Source organism: Panthera tigris, chromosome F2 (assembly GCF_018350195.1).
Source record: "Panthera tigris isolate Pti1 chromosome F2, P.tigris_Pti1_mat1.1, whole genome shotgun sequence".
Classification (NCBI taxonomy): Eukaryota; Metazoa; Chordata; class Mammalia; order Carnivora; family Felidae; genus Panthera; species Panthera tigris.
Window position 1 is genome coordinate 73,805,525 of NC_056676.1, and position 19,942 is coordinate 73,825,466.

Genomic DNA, 19,942 nt, shown 5'->3' on the forward strand with positions numbered 1-19,942 from the left:
CACCCCCCATACTTGGGTGTGGCTCAGCCCGTCATAGTTTTTGAGAAAACAGACCGAAATGCCTCAGAGGTGATGCGATTGGCTGCGTTCACTAAGCTCCGCCCCCTGCACCTGCGTGGTGGGGGGCAGGGGGGTCACCTACCCCCGTGGCTTCATTTCTGACTACCGCTCTCGGAGGAGGTTTTCAGGGTGTCCCCGGTTTGCCGAGGAGGAAACAGAGGCTCAGAGAGAAGGAGGGGGCTGCCCAAATTCACGGAGCTGTTGGATGGGGATCTGGGATAAACTCAGGGAACCCGGAAGCTTCACCACGTAGGTCTCATTCATGACCTGCGCTCAGAGCCCACCATTCCTTACAGCTGCTTGACGTGTTCACTCCTCGCCTGGCTTCGGGCAGTTTCAGGGGCAGGCTCATCACCCCCCTGCACTCTCCCCTTCCCGGTAGTGGCTCCTGGGGAGTTTCCCTGGGGGCAGCAGAATCTAGCACAGCTAGAGCGCACGCCCATGGGGCTGTGGGGCAGCCAAGCCCTGGGTACCCCAGGAGGCATCCGTTCTTACCAGGCTGGGCGGTCGTTCTAGGGGAGCCAACCTTCGTCTTTTCCTCTGCCCACTTCCCTCCCTCTGCTCTGGGGGAAGGGACTAGTATCTTGAGGCCGACTCAGAAGGGCTCCAAGCAAAGAGGCTGATGAGCGCACTTACACCAGGATGTTAGTGGTCACATGCCATATTCACTTGAAGGCATTGTGTTTATTAGAGATTCAGAGAAAGGGCAATGTTTAAGACAAAGACATGAGGTTTTTTAAAGAATGGAGTTTCTCAGAGTGGTTAAGGAACTTGCCCAGGGACACACAGCATCAGGATGAGTGAGATTGGATCCCAGAACTGTCTCTTTTCACCAGCCTAAGCAGTTTCACCATCAGTAATGGCCAAAAAAAAAAAAAAAAGGAATATTTCAGAAACTGAGGAAGGCAATTTTCACAACTTGGTTGTATGTCAGACTCACCTGGAAAACTAGTAAGGAGCACAGAGGCGAAGGCTCGTTGACGTGGGGACAGCACCTGGGCTGTGGAATTTGTACCAAGTTCTTTGTATTCACCAAAGTTTGAGAATTACTGATGGAAAGTAGAAAGGATCCTAAACTTTTTAGCTAATTAGCCCGTTTTTCCGGGCTCTACCTTTTTGCTATCAGGTCTAGCACCTGGAATGTAGGAGGAGGCCGCCGAGTGGTTGTTGAATAAATGGACAAATCTAGAACTCAACTGGTTACCGCAGAGGACTGCTCAACCAGAGACCCCGGAGGCAGGTCACTGCTACATCTGCAATCCAGTTTGGGCCCCATTTCCACAGTAGCCCCATGGACGAGAGCCTGCCCTTCAACCATGTCTTCGAGTTACACCGAGGGAGTTCAGGATCCTTTTAGAAAATAAACACACACAAATAAAGGGCTTTCCTTTACGCCAACAGTAACTGTTTTAAAAATATAATGGGGCAAACGTTCCATTCCATTCTTAATGAAATCAAACCCTAAACATAATACAATCTAAAATCTTCCCAAGTTCGTTTTTAATTTGAAGGACATTCCAATTAATATCCCAAAAGAGCTTTCTTGAAACTTAATATAATGGCTTTGAATTTCATCTGGTAGAATAAGTAGCCAAAAATAGCCAAGAAATATATTTTTAATTTTTTTTTCTTCTTATTTTTAATGTTTATTTTTAAGAGAGAGAGAGAGAGAGAGAGAGAGAGAGAGAGAGAGCAGGGGAGAAGCAGAGAGAGAGGGAGACACAGAATCCAAAGCAGGCTCCAGGCTCTGAGCTGTCAGCACAGAGCCCAACATGGGCTTGAACCCACAAACTGCGGGATCATGACCTGAGCTGAAGTCGGATGCCCAACAGAGCCACCCCAAGAAATATTTTTTAAAGAGAAACTAATCTGGGAAGGCTTTGATGATAAAATGCTTAAAGCAGCATGAGGGCAGGGCTAGAATTTACAAACAGATGAATAAAAGAAAAGGTTACCCAGCAGACAAAATTCATTTATATGTAAGTACTTAATATATGATACACGTGGGATTTCAAATTCAAGGGGAGATTTTTTTTTTAAAGGTGATGCTGGCATTGCAGTGTATAAAATATATTTGAAACAGAAGGGGAGGAAGGAAACTCATCAATATGCCACAGATAACACCCTTTGGGTGGGTCTGATGGTAAACTCCCCCCCTCCCCAAATGCTTCCAAGATCCCCCCAGCTTCCAGGCTGTATCGTAGGTTTACATGCACAAAGAACTTGTTCTCGGAATTTGCATGAGATGCATGAGCCCCAGGTGCTGGGTTCTGCACAACAGCAGCCGCCCATCCTAGGGTCCCCGCCAGCTGGGGGGAAGGGGACAGGACAAGGGTGTGGCAGAGACTTGGCTCCAGGCCCTGGGGTGGCGACGGATGAGCGGACTCTCACTTTAGAGATGAAATTTACCCTTCAATTCTAAGCGCTTTCCCCCAGACATCAAGCTAAACACGGAGTGCGGCCAAGGCTTCCATTTTAAGCCCGTAATTGGCAGGATGGTCCTGCAACCCCATCATAAGTCTTCTGTGAGATTGCATATTGCATATTGCCTAAAAATATGCAGCTCAGTTTGGTCATGTTGCAAAAACGCCACTTGTACTGACCATGAAAATAGTAACGCGTGGAGGACGTGTAAGAAAATGAGAGCCCGGGGTCTGCGGCAGAGAAGCTGGGTCCCAAGGTCAGAAAGACGTGGCTCTGGATTCTGAGGACGGCCCCACAGCTCCAGGAGGGGGTTCACCTTCTCCGGCTGAGTCCATCAGAAGTCTCGTATCATTATTTGATGACTTCTTTGGATAAACCCTTTTACTCTCTTTTTTCTTTTCTTTTTTTCTTTTTATTAAGCAGAAAAAGGTGTGGTCTAGGTTGTTTTACCATTCTAATTTTAGCGCCCTGGGCGTCAAAGGCAGATTGGAGATAAAAATGACAGGCTTCCTTATATAGCTAAGAACGTGGTACTGTCCCAGAGAAAGACCTTTTCATACCTGGGGACAATTTTCCAGGAAAGGTGCTCAGCTGTTTAGGAAGCTTGGAGGGGGTGGAAAGAGTGTTGGCCGAGAGCCAAGAGGGCTGGTTCTGTGTCTGGCTTGGTCAAGTTCAACTTGGAAAGTCACGTAGCCTTTCTGTTTCTGACTCCTCATTTGTGAAGGAGGCCTTGGAGTCCCTACCCCACCACTCAGGCGGAGCTCCGTGGGAATCAAACGTAATATTTTGCAGATGGGAAAACTGAGACACTGGGTTCACACCCTTAAAGCGCTTAGCTGATAAGTGACAGCACTTTGCAAACTGTAAATTGCTACACCTAAGGTGGCCGTGCTCTTCTGCTAGCCCAAGTAAGATAAATGGTCACAAGTAGTTACTATAGGGATAGAACCACTGTGGTCTTCTGACAACGAAACCAGAGACAGAAAGGAAAAGTAAATGAACACATAGATTTTTCTCCATTAACGATCAGTGATGCACCCCCCAAACAGATCTGGAGAATGCTAGAGTTAGTGCTCCCAGCGATCACGGAGGGCTGGGTTGGGAGGCAGTGTTTTGCCCATTTTAGTGCTCTTCGTGGACAGAAAAATGCATTCATCCACCTAGACCCACAGGCCTCCTTCATAGTGGAAGCTTCAGGTCCCCGTTCAGGGTCACCTCTGTCCTCACAGGGACACTGGTTGCTCTGGCAGGTCTCTTCGCCCGTGCCAAGCCATATGTCTGACAGCTGCACCTGAGTCCCTCCCTGCTGGTGTGACAGATGTACAGATGGCGGGAGGCAGCGCCCTGGAGCCGCGGAGGGCATGGGCTGTGTGCATGCAAAGCCCGGGTTTCGCTCTCGCCCCACCCCTGAAGAATGGAACTCTCTGGGGCGAGCCCAGTTAACGTCTCTGCATCTCATTTCCTTCATCTTTAAAGAGGATGTTTTAGCTGCTGATTTCCAGGAAACAAACTCAGTGATGGAGATTTGCATGCAGGATGTTTTGTGCGTGGGGCTCGTGGCACCTGTAAGGAAGCGAGGGGGCAGCGGGAGACGTAGGGCTTCTGTGCCGACCAAACCCCGGCCCCGTGGATCCCTTGGTGAGCTCTGAAGCTGGGCTGGCCCTGCAGAGTCATCCCGTCTTGGGGCAGGACTGTGCGCACCCACACGGGCTAGTTTGGGGACACAGGCTGACCCTGAGAGGGGCGGTGGCTCACCTAGATCACAGGCAGGTCCTGGAGGGGACACGGCTAAGAGCCCCCAGACACCAGCTTCCCAGCGCTGGGGAGATGAGAGGCTGGGTCCTGAAAGGTGGCCCGGGCTGCATGCCACAGCGTCCGTTATGAAGGCAGTGGTCTTTGCTCCATTCGAGGGCTTGGGGAGGATTAAGTGACACCGTGTCTGGGAAGCCCTACATCCGCTATTGTCATCGTTACCTAGCTTCGTTCTGATTGTTGAGTCGTGACACCTACGTTACGATGCTGGCCTTCTCTGTTTTACTTCTCCCGCGCTCTACTGGGAGCTTCTTAATAGAAACAGCCATGGTTTGTTGTTGTTGTTGTCTTATCTTCGTATCCGTAGACTTGGGCATAGAACTTGGCTCCTAAAAACTTGTACTAAATCACTGTAGATGGAAACATGGATCAAGGGACGGGGTCACAGGAGAATGGAGGCCGCAGGGAAGATGCCCTGGGGCTGCTTCTTCGGGGTGCCAGGTGGCACCCCATTGTCTTTCTCATCACAACATGGAAAGCTGCGCGTGACTAACGTCCCCTGCTCTCCCTCCTAGTCGCTCTGGGCTCCTGGCAGTCCCTGGCCCTCTCCGCAGCAGTTGTTGACCCGTCCATCAGGAACTTTGATGTTGCCCACGTTAGCACTGCCGCCACCAGGGACTTCTCTGATGCCAGAGACTTCTGTTTGTTGGGTAAGGGGAGTTTCCCACCCCTCCCTCCCTCCAAGGTAGGGTGGTTGATTGGGACGGGGCCTCACACAGCGCTGCCAACGTCCTGACCTCGGAAGCACGTGGGAGACCCCAAGATGGCCTGGCATGCTGGGCAGGAAGGGATGAACCTGGGGACAGACTCTGGGTGCGCCCTCCTCTACAGTACCCCCATCCTCCTGCAGGGCAGACCATAGTCAAGGTCTCCAAGGGAGTAAGCTGGCCAGAAAGAGAACAACGTTGAGCCAGGTCAGAAGATGATGAGAGGAAGGATCTAGGAGGCTAGTCAGAGACAGAGGAGATGAGCAGAAGCCGGGATATCTGTCCTCAGATTATAGATGGGCCATCATGGCAAGGAAGAAATGTACTTGTCCTGGCCAGGCTCACAGGGCGAAGCTAAGACCTATGGGGAAAACTCAAATTTCAAGAGATATTTTTCAATACAAAATAAAGAAGCTTCTAATAGGCAAAGCTGTCCACAGACACATACTTCTTTTAGAGGGTTTCTGGTCACTGGTATTTAAACAAAAGCTAGATAACCATGTGGTAAAAATGTTCTACAAAGACACTCTCTTCTGCAAGAGTCTGAGGTTGAATAACATTCATACTCCTCCAATTCTTTGATTCCATGAATCCCCTCACCGGCAGGGTTGGATAGAAATACGCACATCTTACAGAAAGGGCCGTGTATACATGTACAGGTTGTGCACTGCACAATTCTGTGTGCTGCCATAGCACAGACTGGGCTGTGAATGAGGCCCTTAGGCAGTTCACAGCTTGCCCAAGTAAATGAGTCAACACCATTTTCACAGCTGTTCTTAGGACTGAAAATCTTTAATGCCATGAATAATTTAAATTATCTAGTTCAGGACCTGGTGCACATGGAAAATGACATAATCCCTGGTGGAAAATTGTGGGTATGGTGGGGGAGCTGGACAGGGAGATAAGGCTGAAGAGGAAGACAAGGGCTGGAGCATGGAGAGCTTTGTCTGGTATGACTTAATCCCAAAGCCAGTGGGGAGCCAGGGAGTTGCTTCAAACAAGGGAATGACAGGAGCACATTTGTGAATTAAATAAACAACCCCAAACCTGATTTTTGTGTGGAAGATAGATCTATAGAAGAGTTGGGTTCTACCCCCCCCCCCCCCCGCCCCACCACAATTCTATTTCCAGCCCCTGGCACAGTACCAGGGATGTATAGTAGATGTTCAAATGAATAAGTAAGTGATTATATGGATGTATGTATGGATGTATGTATGGATGGATGGATGGAGGCATGGACAGATGGTTGCATGGATGCATGGGTGGATGGATGGATGGATGGATGGATGGATGGATGGATGGATGGATGGATGGATGGACAGATGGTTGCATGGATGCATGAGTGGATGGATGGATGGATGGATGGATGGATGGATGGATGGATGGATGAGTGGATGGATGCATAATTGGTTGGATAGATGGATGGATGGATGGATGGATGCATAATTGGATGGATGGATGGATAGATGGATGCATAATTGGATGGATGGATGGATGGATGGATGGATGGATGGATGGATGGATGGAAGCATACATGATTAGATGGATAGACTGACAGGTGCACGGATTCATAGATACACGACTGGATGAATGGGTGGACTGATGGATGAATAGATGATGTATGGGTTCCCAGATGCACGATTGGATGCCTGATCGAACGGAAGAATGGCTGAGGTGCTATCTCTGAGGCCCAAGCCTCACTCTTCTCTTATTCCATAGAATGTTCCCGTCACCAGGCCTGCCTCGTCACCACTCTGCAGACCCGACCTGGTGCTGTGAGGTGTGTATTCTATGCTGATACTCAGATCTGCACACATAGCCTGCAGGCCCAGAACTGCCGGCTTCTGCTCCGTGAAGAGGCCACCCACATTTACCGGAAGCTGAGTAAGTCCCAGCCTGTGTCTTTGTGGCTATTTCTGAGGGCCTGGATATAGCTGGGAGGGATCGTCCAAGCATGTGGTGACTTGTGGGCAGTGGCTTTTGAGGTTCTTAAGGAAAAATTGGCCAAAGTTATCCTGGGCAAGATGGCATTCATTTGGGATGGACTGAAGGAAGATGAAAACCCTGTATGTGTATATACATACATACATACATACATACACACACACATATACAATTATGGTTATTTTATTTTATTATATTATATTTTATTTTATTTTATTGTAGTTAGTTAACATACAGTGCAACATTGGTTTCAGAAGTGAATTCAGTGATTCAGCACTTACATATAACACCCAGAGCTCATCATGACAAGTGCCCTCCCAGTACCCATTACCCATCTGGCCCACCCCCACCCACCTCCCTCTATCTACCCTGAATTTGTTCTCTATTGTTAAGAGTCTGTTGTGGTTTGTTTCCGTCTCTTCTCTTCCCTCCCCCTTCCCGTATGTTCATCTGTTTTGTTTATTAAATTCCACATATGAATGAGTTTATATGGCATTTGTCTTTCTCTGATTTACTTATTTTGCTCAGCATAATACATTCTAGCTCCATCCACATCATTGCAAATGGCAAGATTTCATTTTTTGATGGCTGTGTAATATTCCATTGCGTATATATGCCACATCTTTTTTACCCATTCATCAGTCGATGGACATTTGGGCTTTCTCCACAGTCTGGCGATGGCCGATAGCGCTGCTATAAACACTGGGGTGCCTGTGCCCTTTCGAATCAACATTTTTGTATCCTTTGGATAAATACATAGCGATGCAGTTGCTGGGTCATAGGGCAATTCTATTTTTAATGTTTTGAGGAACCCCCATACTGTTCTCCAGAGCGGCTGCACCAGTTTGCATTCCCACCACCAGTGCAAGAGGGGTCCCCTTTCTCCTCGTCCTCATCAACAACACCCGTTGTTTCTTGCATTGTTAATTTAGCCATTCTGACAGGTGTGAGGTGGGATCTCCTCGTGCTTTTGATTTGTATTTCCCTGATGAGGAGCGACGTTGAGCATCTGTTCATGTGTCTGTTGGCCATCCGGATGTCTTCTTTGGAAAAGTGCCTATTCGTGTCTTCTGCCCATTTCGCCACTGGGTTGTTTGTTTTTTGGAAACCCTGTTTCTAAGCTAGAACTTCTCTGTGCCGCCTTTATTCATTTATCCGAGATATGGAAGCCACTGGCCTTTGAGTTTCGTAGCAAAGTAATCAAATGGGCTACTATTTATGATCATTTTATAGTTCAGACACTTCTGTCCCGTGCCTTTTCTCAGCTGGTCCTCATACCAATCCTGAGATGGCAAGATAAGGCTTTCATCCCATCTTAGTGATCAAGAGACTCTGGCCCAGCGAACCCACCTCTCCGATTTTCACACAGCTAGCCGTGACAGAATGGGAACTTGGAACCAGGTTTCCTATCTCTAGATACAATCTGCTCGCCCTAAACCACCTCGCCTCACTACCGAATCATAGTCACCATGGAGAGGGCAGCTTTTTGTGGCTCAGTTTCATTTAAAAGCATCCAGTGAGGTGCTGTTACGATTCCAACGTTGTGCTAGGTGCTGGGGATACAGGGATGAAGCCAGCAAGGGGAGAGCAACCTAGAAATCCATCAGTAACTGAAACATCTAAGAACCTTTTAACAGGGTTCGTGGGAGCTGGGGATCTGGGAGAAGCACCTCCCCCATTAGACCTGCTTATGGGGTGGAATTAATAACTTTTGTTTTTTTAATGTTGCCTTTTTCTGCCATCTTATCTGCTAGAGCAGAGACGGGCAAACTTTCTCCGTAAAGGGCCAGATAAATATTTTAGGCTCTACGCGTCTGTTCCAACTACTCAACTCTGCCACTTTAGCGGAAGAGCAGCCACAGAAAATACGTAAATCAGTGGGTATGGTTGTGTGCCAATAAAACTTTATTTACAAAACCAGGCACCAGCTGCATTTGGCCCCACCCTGCCCTAGAGCACTGGTGGTTCCCAGGCCTGTCTTGATCCAGTGATATCCTCTCCCTCTGTCCCCTCCCCTCCCTCAGCCTTTAGACCTTGGGGGTGCTTTCCAGGCCTGGGAGGGCTTTGATTGCCATATGCTGTGGTCTTGGGCCTCTAGTCTCAAGTCTCCTCACCTACATAGACATTTATACTATTTAGTCAGGTTAGATTGCAGTAGTCTATCTCACCCATAGTGTAGCTAATCCGCACGGTAATCCTGCTGAGGAGAGATGCCTAGCTTTGAGGTTTAGCTTCTGGAAAACAAATTAAACTGTTTCCCTGTTAATTCTGTGCAATGCAAATTCGGTGTGCAGAGCTCACCTCCAGCTGAAGACGCCTGCCCGTGTGTTTCGGCACAGGCATCGCTCGCACCTCGTGCACACATACGGCTACTGATCGTTTTCTTAAGCTAAGTGGTCATGTGGCCTAAATATGTGGCTCTTCTAGAAAGAGTCCATCATTTTCTGCAAACCATTTCAAAAGAGAGAACTGCACATCTAACGTTTTCCCCATGTCGGAGCTCATTCCGTCTGGGATTCGCTGGGCAGCGTCTGGAGGGAGGGTTGAATACCACTGTCCGTGAGAAAGCAGGCTTGCGTGCCCTCAACAGTCTTTAGCTTTTGTATTTTCTGTCTTTGCTCCTCCTTCAGAGATGCCACGTTCATGAAATGTGGCTATTTTCCTGCAAAGGAAAGGGATGGAGTCTGAAGGTTCTGGTGCTTAACCACCCTCAGTCCTGAGCGCTTGCCCGAGATCCTGCGATTTACAGCTGAAGCAGGTCTTGCGAGAAGGAGCTGTGGGCTGAGAACCAGATTAAAACGTGTGACCATTTGCTTCCATCCTGAGTTTCCATTGAGTTCCTACCAGGACTGCAGTGTTTTTTAACAAAGTTTCACTCATGGTTTCCTCCCTCCCTCCCGTCCTTCCTTCCTTCCTTCCTCCCTCCTTCCATTCCTTCCTTCTTTCCTTCCTTCCTTCCTTCCTTCCTTCCTTCCTTCTTTTCCTTCCTTCCTTCCATTCCTCCCTCCCACCCTCCCTTCTTCCTTCCTTCCTTCCTTCCTTCCTTCCTTCCTTCCTTCCTTCCTCCCCTTCTCCTTCCCTCCCTCTCTCCCTTCCTCCCTTCCTCTCTCTCTTTTCTTTCTTCCCTCTCCCACTCCCTCCTACCCTTCATTCCTCCCTCTCTTCCTTCAATTCATTCATTCACACACCTGTGGAGCCCCTGCCACTTGCAGGCACTGGGCTTGGAGCACCACAGACATCATGTTATTTATTTCCAACATCTATGTATTGTAGGGACTGCTACCATTCCTCTTGCGCAGGGAGAGATTGAGGGTCAGAAGAATTAGGGAGTTTTCCCCAAGTAGCTGGTGCATCACATCAAGCCCAAGTCTGCCTGCCTCCTCGGACCATCCACTGGTTCCTCCTCACGATGCTCCTCAGTGGCCTGAAAGTCCTGAACACACGCCATCCCAGGGCTTCTCAACCCTCGCACCATGGACTTCCGGGGCCAGACCGTTCTTTGCCGTGGGGGCGGTCCTACAAATTGCAGTATGTTTAGCAGCGTCCTTGACCTCTACTCACTAGATGTCAGCAGCTGGCATCTCTAATAGACCCTTAGGACAACCAAAAATGTCTCCGGATATTGTCAAATGCCCTCTGGGGACAAAGTCACCTCCAGTTGAACCTCTGCATTACTCCCCGCTCGTGAGGAAGGGGTAAACATCTGTCCTGTCTGTCTGCTTCCTCTCCTGTCCTCATGGGAACAGTATGTGGAGACTGATCCGCAGAGCAAGCAGCAAAACTTTTCTCAATCAGCCAACAGTGGAGCTGAGCAAAGCAAACACACCTGCTGGAAATAATAAGAAATTTCTCTCTCCCCGCCCTGCGCATGCGTGCGCGCGCGCGCGCGCGCGCACACACACACACACACACACACGCACGCACGCAGTGACAGAAATAGAAGATCTCTTCACCAGCATTTAGCGTTTCCTTTGTGCAAGGCCCTAAGCCCTGTGGGGAATCAGACACAGGCCTGTTCCAAGTCCCAGATGGATGGTATTTGGCCCTGAGCCAGGGTCCCAACAAGAGTTGACTGACTCCATCAATGGATGCCAGAAGATGTGGTGGAGGGGATAAGCAAGGACTGCAGAGAGGGGGGTGAGCATTACGAGGAGGGGGTGGAAGGTGCTGGAGGTGGGGCAGGCTGGCAGGTGGTGCTAACTTTGACCTGATGGGCCAGATGGACCTGGCGAACGCAGGAAGGGAGAGAGGGTATTGCAGGCCAGCGCAGTGGCCTGGAGAGGGGCCCCCGACCTGGCCCTTGACCCATGTGAACCGGCAGTGGCCACAGTCGGGGGCCAGAAACCCTTTGAATGCCACACCTTGATGTCCTGGCAGCTACCCACCCTTGGCCCCTAAATCTGTTTTCTTAGGAGTGAAATGCAAATAAGGACCCACGGTGCCTCAGCATCATTTCTGCAGTCCTGAAGTTCTAAAACTTAGAAAACAATTTTTTTTGTGGCTGTGTGAATTTGTAGCAAACTTCTCTGGTGGCCAAATCTGCCCGAGAGTAACTGAAGAAATCAGATGCTCTGTTCATCCCTGTTCGTATGAGTAAGCCACACATTTCGCCCCAGAAATAATTGATGTGTTCGATGGTGGGGCCTGACTCCAGACCTTGCACGTTCTGTATCCCTCTGTTCTTTTTAAAAATCCAAGTAATCCTGAACGATAGCTCACGTCTGGCCCCAGCGAGCCGAGGAAGGGCTCGAATCCGGGGTTAAGCTCTGCCTGGCCTCCGGTGGGGAGAATCAGCGAGGCAGTGCACGTAGAGAGGGGATTGGTGCTGTTGAGCTGCAGACATTCAGTGTCTGGTGAACATCAGCTGTACTTGCTATTAATTTTTTTTTTCACATTGGAAAGTAACCTGACTGGACTCAGGCTGTTGGGGTCTGAGCGAACTACCCACGTTTTTACAGTGCGAAAGCAGTGTTTTGTCTGAATGCAGCACCCACTGTCGTCTCCTTCCCTCCCCGCCCCCCAACTGTCCTCCCGACAGACAACCCTCTGCTCAGCTCTGGGACACCTGCACCTTCTGTGACCATCACCCCCCACGGCCAGCTGCTGGGCAGGTCCCGGGCCATCCAGGTGGGCACGTCATGGAAGCAGGTGGATCAGTTCCTGGGAGTTCCATATGCCTCCCCGCCCCTGGCCGAGAGCCGCTTCCGGGCACCGGAGCCCTTGAACTGGACAGGGCCCTGGGATGCCACCCAGCCACGGTGAGAATCTGGCGGAATACATATTGGTGAATGCTCAGAGAACTCCTCTCCCGTCCGGGTCCTCCAGAGGGAGACTCGGTAACAGAGCCTTGCGTTCCGGTTTGAGTAGTGAATGGGGGCGGGGAAGTGTGTTAAGGCAGCCTTAGGTGCGCTAACAGATAAACCCTCCGGATACCATTATCTTGCTCCCGTAAAGTGAATTTGGTGATGGAGTGGCCGGTGTGCCCCATGCGGTGATTCGGGGACCCAGCCAACGGGCACCCCCCTTCTTCAGCACGCACGTTCCTGGACTTTGCCTCCAGGAAAGAGAGGCTTCGGAAGGGTCCTCACGGACGATTGCTATGGGCCGTGCCTGCGGGTGTGTGTGATACGCACATGGCTGGCCCTAGTCTGCAAATAGTTGGAACTCAGCCCCCTGGCCATAGCTGGCTCGCTGGGGCTGAGAAATACAGCAGAGAGGGGGAAAAAAAGCACATGAGCGAATGAAAAACATTTAAAAAGGGCTCTCCGTCCCAATAGGAACAGCCTTCAAAGGAGTTTTTAGAAAAAGGAAAAAAAAAAAAGGTCAAATCCTAACTTCCTGCCTCATCCACCGCGTCGGTTTCCCTTACCGCCTCCCACGCACACACCGCTTTAAACGGTTGCCACACTGGAGATTTTGCCATTTTCCGAACCAAGCGTGTGTTCACCTGGGAAAGAGCACAATTCTCCGCTCTCCCTTCCTGCAGCTCTGCCCTGAGGCAGCTGGCCCAGCCCTGTCCCTTGTCTCCCATGGCTGGCTGGCAGGCCGGTCCACAGCCCACGGCGGCAGAGAGAGTGGGGGGGGGGGAGGGTCCCGCTGTTCCTCTCACGTGCTGCCACTCCCTTTGCCCATCGCCCGAAGCCGCCCAAGTGCTGCAGAGCCGGTGGCCCAGCGGGCATTTGCCCAGGGCAGTGGGTTCTGGCCGACAGTGGGCAAGAAGGAAGATGAGGACTGTGTCCTCGGCCGTTTACCTGGAAGTCACAGAGTCTGTATCCCCAGGGCCAGCTGCTGGCAGCCAGGCACCAGGACACCCACATCTCCCGGAGTCAGCGAGGATTGCTTGTATCTTAACGTGTTTGTCCCTCAAAATGTGGTGAGTTCTGACGCCCTTGACTGTCTGCCCTGAAAACTGCCCCGTTAGAAACCCCCTGTCCCCGGAGTTGCCAGGCCCTTTACCCTTCTCCTCCGTGGTGGGCTCAGGTCTGCTCCCCCAGGGCTGTCCTGTCTGGTTCTTGGCTCTGTGAATAAGCAGGGGTCCCCCTGGTTCCTACCTGGCCTCACCATATCCTCCCCACATCCCCAGGTCACCCGCCCTCCCCACCCCCACCCCCCCGCCACAGGAGATGAGGCACAGTTGTCCTGCTTCGGTTCTCCAAGAAATACTCACAAAGGGCTTGTGTTGGGGTGCACTGCTCTGGGTGGGACGGAGCGGTGCCTAAAACAGAGGGAGTTGCATCTTAGTGGGAAGGGCGGAATCAGAGAAGCAAGTATCGATCGACTACGGTGTTGAGAGGACACAGTGACAGGAGGTGTGTTGGGCGGTGTTCAGCAGGTGCCGCTTGAACAGGGGTGGTTGGGGAGGCGTGAGGCAGGCGGTGGGTGAGGGTCAGTGACGCGGGGTCTCTGAGAGTGGGAGAGAGCCCGAGCAGGAGCGGGGGGGAAAGGGCAGAGCCTGACTCCCGTTCACCCACGCATGAGGAAATGAACAGCACTGTCCTTGGAAGACCCTAGGAGGGACCCCTAGGGACATTCACCCCCCCCCCACCGCCGGAGTGTCGTTCGGGGCAGTCCTGGAGGGTGAGGCTTGGAGTTGTGACCCTGACTCTGGTTCTGTCCCGATTTGAAGCCTGAATCTGCCTGAGAAGCAGCCATGACCCTGGTGTTGAATGTTTGAGTTTCCTGTTTTGGGGGGAAGGGTCAGAGTGCACGAGAGAAAAAGGAACTGATAAGGTTTAGGAAACATGAGTTTCTGGTGACGCCAGCCCAGTGTCGATAGACGCCATGGTGCCGGTAACCACGCTACAGCGTCCTGGTCCCCCAGCCCGCTAGCAGTGAGATTCCACTGCCCTTTGGACGTTTGACGTCAGCAAGATGGTCTGAGTAAGCTTGGTCACGAGGCCTCTCAGACGTCAAAGCTCCCGTGGGCTGCACCACTAAGAACACAGAGCCTAGGATAAGGGAGACAGCAGGTCCCCTCTGGCTGGTGCTGGTCACCCCATACCTGGGGTGCCGGAGTAAGGTCCGGCGCCCAGCTGGACTTCCACTGACCCCCCCGTACCACTGGCCTAGAGAAGGCAATCACGTTCTGTGTGTTCCAGTTACTGGTTCTGAAAGTGGGAGGGAAACAACATCTGGTTCATAACGTTCTCGCAAGAATTAAATAAAACATTGCATGGAGTCTCATGAGTCAGGAGATGGCTGATGGGGAACATGAGATGACCATGAGTGGGACAATGTCACAGGGGAGTGTGCTGGGAGGGGGCTGAGGCTGCAACTCTGGGTCAGCCGCCTCCTCCCCGTACGTGTTTTAAACAGTGACTTCGCCGCTCTGAGCCTCAGCGCTCGCACCCATAGAGTCGAGGTGCTTAGGGTCATTAGAGCATTGGCCTTGTGGGGCGGAAGCTGTGAGGGGGCGCCCAAGGTGACCACACTTAGCGTGCCATCCATCGGGGCGGGTCCTCAACCAGTGTTCGCTGTTGGTGGGGAACGCAGGCGTGTCAGAGCCCGTGGCACATGGCTGGAGCCGTCACAGCACAGGGAGGACTGAGTGAGCAAGATGCACCTGGGGTCCTGCACACGCCGCGGCCCGGAGTCAAGTTCGGGTCCCCCAGAGGGAGCATTGTATTCTAACGGAAGGGTCAGCTTGGGTTTAAGTCCTGCCTTGCCACTCCCTCCCTCGCTGTGTGATCTCAGACGAGCTATGTAAGATCGCCAGGCCTCTGCCTTCTCATCTGTAAAGTGGGCACAGTAACGATCCGCATGCTCCTGGAGCTTGAGGACTGAATAAGGAACACGCGTAGGTGCTGAGCCCAGTGCCTTGCTCTCGGCGCATGGTAGAAGGTGGCTGTGTACCCCCGGGGTGGGATTCAGGGGCACGCTGGCCAAACTAAAGAGGCTCACCGGGGAGGACCCAGAGGGCCTTCCGGAATAAACTAGGGGCCAGAACCGAGGGGCTGGAGGACTGCGTAGCTCCAGCCGACAGGCTCCCGGTCTGCCGTGGGCTGCCATTTCCGCCACCTGCTCACGTTTCAAAACAGCTTATCGGGTGACATCAGGCCGATTAGTGCACTGGTGATGCTGTAAGACAGCACTGGCCGGGAGGCGTAAACAGAGATCTATTTTCTCACGATTCTGAAGGCCGGGGATCCAAGACCAAGGGGCTGGCAGGGTTGCTGGCTTCTGAGGCTGCTCTCCTCGGCCAGTGGATGGTCATCTCCTCCCTGTGTCTCCACATGGCATCTCTTCTGTGTGTCTCCATCCAAATGTCCCCTCTTTTTTTTTTTTAACATTTATTTTTGAGAGACAGAGAGAGACAGAGCATGAGGAGGGGAGGGGGAGAGAGACACACACACACACACACACACACACACACACACGCACAGAATCTGAAGCAGCCTCCAGGCTCTGAGCTGTTAGCACAGAGCCCAACGCGGGGCTCGAACTCACAAACCGCGAGACCATGACCTGAGCCAAAGTCGGACGCTCAACTGACTGAGCCACCTAGGCGCCCCTAAACGTCCCCTTTTTGTGAGGCTACCAGTCATATTGGCTTAGGGCCCACTAGCTTAATCACTGCCTTATAGGACCCTCTCCCAATATAGTCACATTCTGAGGTCATGGGGGTCAGGGATTCAACCTGTGAGTTTTGGGGGGACACAGCTCAGCCCGTAATGTGGGACTTAGTGTGCTTACGAGGCAGAGTTGCCAGGAAGAGTCACGTGTAGGCTCAGAATCTGGCACTTTCTTCGGAAAGGTGCCCTCACCAAGCTCTGCCGGCTGAGAAGGGGCCAACGTGTCGCCTTACATTTGTCCGCTCCCCACAGGCCCCCAACGCGTCCGTGCTGGTGCTTTTCCACAACACCGTGGAGGGCAGGGGGAGTGAAGGGCAGCTGGCCATCGACGGCTCCTTCCTGGCCGCCATTGGCAACCTCGTCGTCGTCACTGCCAGCTCCCGAGTGGGTGTCTTCGGCTTCCTGAGTTCTGGTGAGTCGCTGGTGTGGCTGCTGACCCCTGAGCTGAGGCCAACTCTATGTGTGTGTCCAACCCCTTCTTCTCAGAGCCCCATCTGTCCCTTCCTGGTCCCCGGCCCTCCTCCAGCCCGGTGAGCTCTCAGTGGAACGTCCAGCACGCCACGAGACCCCTCCAGTGATGCTGACGCCCCGTTGCCACCGACTGAACTTACTTTGTGCTGAAGCTGTTCCAAGTCCATTACGTGTTTTATCTTCTGGTGTGTGTGTGTGGGTGGGTGGGTGGGTGTGTGTTGAGGTCCCAGAAGGTCAAACCCTTGTTTAATATCGATAGTTAAGAAACAACAGAGCCAGGATTCACCACCGAGGTTGACTTGGCTCTAGAAAAGGATAGAAATGGATTATAGGTCCTGGGCCCACAGGGAAGCCATTTGACTCCGCGTGGGGGCGGGTGTCAGTAATGCTTCCTGTTTCCTCTTGAATGCCAGCCTCACTTGGGAATGCCATCCTGTCCCCTATCCAGTCACACAACCGTTTGTCACCCTGGTTACACCCTCCACTTCCCCCACCAGCACCCAGGGCAGAGGTGAGGCCCGGACACTCTCATCGTCTGCCTCTTCCTCCGCGTCCAGCCCCCACCAGTGGTGGGTATTTGTCGAACAGCCATGGCGAGCGGCGGACACGCTGGCCTGGGAATCTGAAGAGCTGAGGGCCAGCTCTGCCATTCATTGTCTGAGTCTCGTTCATAAAACCCTTCGCTTCTGAGTCTCAGCTTTCTCCTCTATAAAATGGGAACGATTTTACCCAACTTCCAAAGTTACGTAAGGCTCCAGGGAGGTCGTACATGTGAAAGGGCTTCAGATACAGTAGTGGGTCCTCCGGGTAGGCACTGAACTTCATCTCTGTTCTCTAAGGATCTCACTTAAGACCCGAATGCCTGACCTGCTAAGTAAGGATGGGCAGGTAGAAGGTAGCATGGTGAGACTGATGGACTCACCTAGGATGTGGGTGAGTGGGTAGGTATCCAGCATGGGCGGGAACTCAGCAGTGCCGGGGAACGAGGGCTGGCTAGACCACATGGCATGCAGCCTCAAGCGCCGTGAGAAGCTTCTAGGCCTGCACGGCAAACCCGAAATGGGCACCAAGTCAAGGCGAAATACCACCAGATGCCAACGAGGGAAACACGGATGACAAACAGATTTCAGATTTCTCTTCGGAGGGAACGGGGTCGACTGCTAGAGCGCTGAAAACTTTGCCTGGATTTTCTTTCCTCTTGTCAAACACGAGACTGACGATGATTTGCTAAGTCAGTAGCTCCCGGCTCTGAAGAGGCGGGTGAAATTCAGAACTCATCCTGTTGAACGTGGTCGGGTGGAGCTTTCCACAGACAGGGCCGGCTCCTTGGCACAGAGCCTTACCAGACAGGGGAGAGTAAATTTCCATACGTCCCCTGTGCCTGAGGGGTGGGGGGTGACAGTTTCGTGAAGTGTAATCTTACTGAGGATTTGTGTGCTTCTGGGAAGGCAGACTCATTTCTGCTGCCGGTGGAGACAGTGTCGGGGGAGGCAAAGGAAGTTTCCAGAACGCCCAACCCTTCTCCTTCCTGATCTGGAATGCTGCCTGTTCATTGTGCTTAAAGCAAAACTGCGAGGGAGAAGGAAAGTTACAGTTGAGAGTGCCGGTCTCCACCAGACATTTCTCCTGGATTACCTCATTTCATTCTTAAGGCAGCTCTGTGAGGCCAGTACCAAAGGGCCGTTGCACAGATGAACCATGAGGCTCAGAGAGGTCGAGGAACGCCATGCCCCACAGTTAGGAGTGCGTTCCGGGCTCTGCATCCTGTTGCTCAAACAGCAAGGAGAAATCTATCGTGGCTTGCTCCCACGGATGTTTACAAGTGCCCTTTGGGTTCCCTGTTCTTCCGTGTACAGAGTAAGATTGGTCTTTTACATCCTTTTAGCCACAGATGGTTCTTCTTTGCTTTATTGACCAAACTCCCCAGCTCCCCCCACATTCCCGGGCTTTTGCCTCTCTTCCATTGAGCCGCCCTGCAGTTCCGCCAGGAGAGGGGAGCGATGCATCCGGAGAGACACTGAGACACAGAGGCGCTAGGATGCAAACAACAGCCTCTCTGACCACGGTCAGCCTGCCCGCCCGCTGCAGTGTGTCCCCTGACAAAGCTCTGCAGAGGACGCAGGTGCCCGCAGCCCCAGGGGATGCTCAGGAAGGGGGAGGGACTGGTGTGCGATTCCACGAACCCCCCAGTGAGTTTGTGACACCAACACACCATCCCCTTTACCATTGAATAAATGTATGATAGACAGGCGCCTGGGTGGCTCAGTCAGTTAAGCGTCCGACGTCGGCTCAGGTTGTGATCTCACTGTTCATGAGTTCGAGCCCCGCATTAGTCTTGTGACTGTCAGTGCAGAGCCCGCTTCGGATCCTCTGTCCCCCTCTCTCTGTGCACCTCCCCTACTTGTGCTCTCTCTCTCCCTCTCTCTCTCTCTCTTGCTCGTTCAAAAATCAATAAACTTTAAAAAAAAATAAAAGAGGTATAATAGATTTTACCATTAAGAGTGGTTTTAAGTTTACAGAATAATTGAGCAGAAAGTGTAGACAGTTCCCATATACTCCTTCTCCCCCTGCCTCAGTTTCCCCTATTGTTAACCTTGCGCGTGGGTGTGGCACGCTTGTTACCACTGATGAGGAGACACTGGTAGTTTATGATTGACTAAAGCCCACAGTTTACAGGAGGGGTCGCTCTTTGTATTGTACATTCTACGGTTTTGATAAACGTATAATGACACGTGTCCACCATCGTGTGTCTTACAGAATAGTTTCACTGCCCCTAAGGCCTCCCTGTGCTTCACCTGTTCGTCTTTCCTCTTTTCCATGTTATTTTTTTGACTTTTAAAAAAAGTGTTAATGTTTATTTAATTTTGAAAAAGAGACAGTGAGCAGGGGAGGGGCAGAGAGAGGGAGACACAGACTCTGAAGCAGGCTTCAGGCTCTGAGCCGTCAGCACAGAGCCCAACGCGGGGCTCAAACTCACAAACTGTGAGACTGTGACCTGAGCCGAGGGCAGACACTTACCGGACTGAGCCACCCAGGCGCCCCTCCCCTTTTCCATTTTAAATAGTTGGAAATTGCAGTTCAGCACCCAAGTCTGGAAGGAGACAGGCTAGTTTGAGTCGAGCCTGAGCCCAGTGTCCTACACGGCTCGGACTTTGTGTCTGAGCAGAACGGGGTCTGAGAGCAGCTCTGTGGGACCCAGGGGCTCTGGGCAGTGCCCTCCCTCTGCCTCCACTCACAGGCTGCCCATCTCTCAAACGACGCTAGGACATATGGGCAGATGATAGGGTAGAGTGGGTCGAGGGCAGACGCCTGGCACCCAGCAGGGGCTCGCAAGGGTCAATGCCCCATTTCTTTCCCTGGATGGAGCTTCTTCAAGGCAGGGCTGTGTTATGGTCATGACTCGGCTCTGCATCTGGCCAGTAGCTGGCACAGAGCTGCCCCTGGACCACAGCA

The 19,942-nt window shown here is 52.0% G+C and overlaps 1 protein-coding gene across 3 annotated transcripts in view; it reads left to right on the plus strand.

Moving 5' to 3' along the window:
* TG (thyroglobulin) overlaps positions 1-19,942 on the plus strand; it is a 254,110-nt gene that overhangs the window by 124,186 nt on the left and 109,982 nt on the right. Inside the window, exons 36-40 of one of the 3 annotated variants that reach the window (XM_042973584.1) lie at positions 4,812-4,946; positions 6,723-6,887; positions 11,986-12,205; positions 13,227-13,320; positions 16,271-16,430. In XM_042973584.1, the coding sequence (XP_042829518.1) occupies positions 4,812-4,946; positions 6,723-6,887; positions 11,986-12,205; positions 13,227-13,320; positions 16,271-16,430 (774 nt within the window). Of the gene's footprint in view, positions 1-4,811; positions 4,947-6,722; positions 6,888-11,985; positions 12,206-13,226; positions 13,321-16,270; positions 16,431-19,942 lie in introns of those variants that run through there. The other 2 variants (XM_042973582.1, XM_042973583.1) reach the window with 2 other exon arrangements.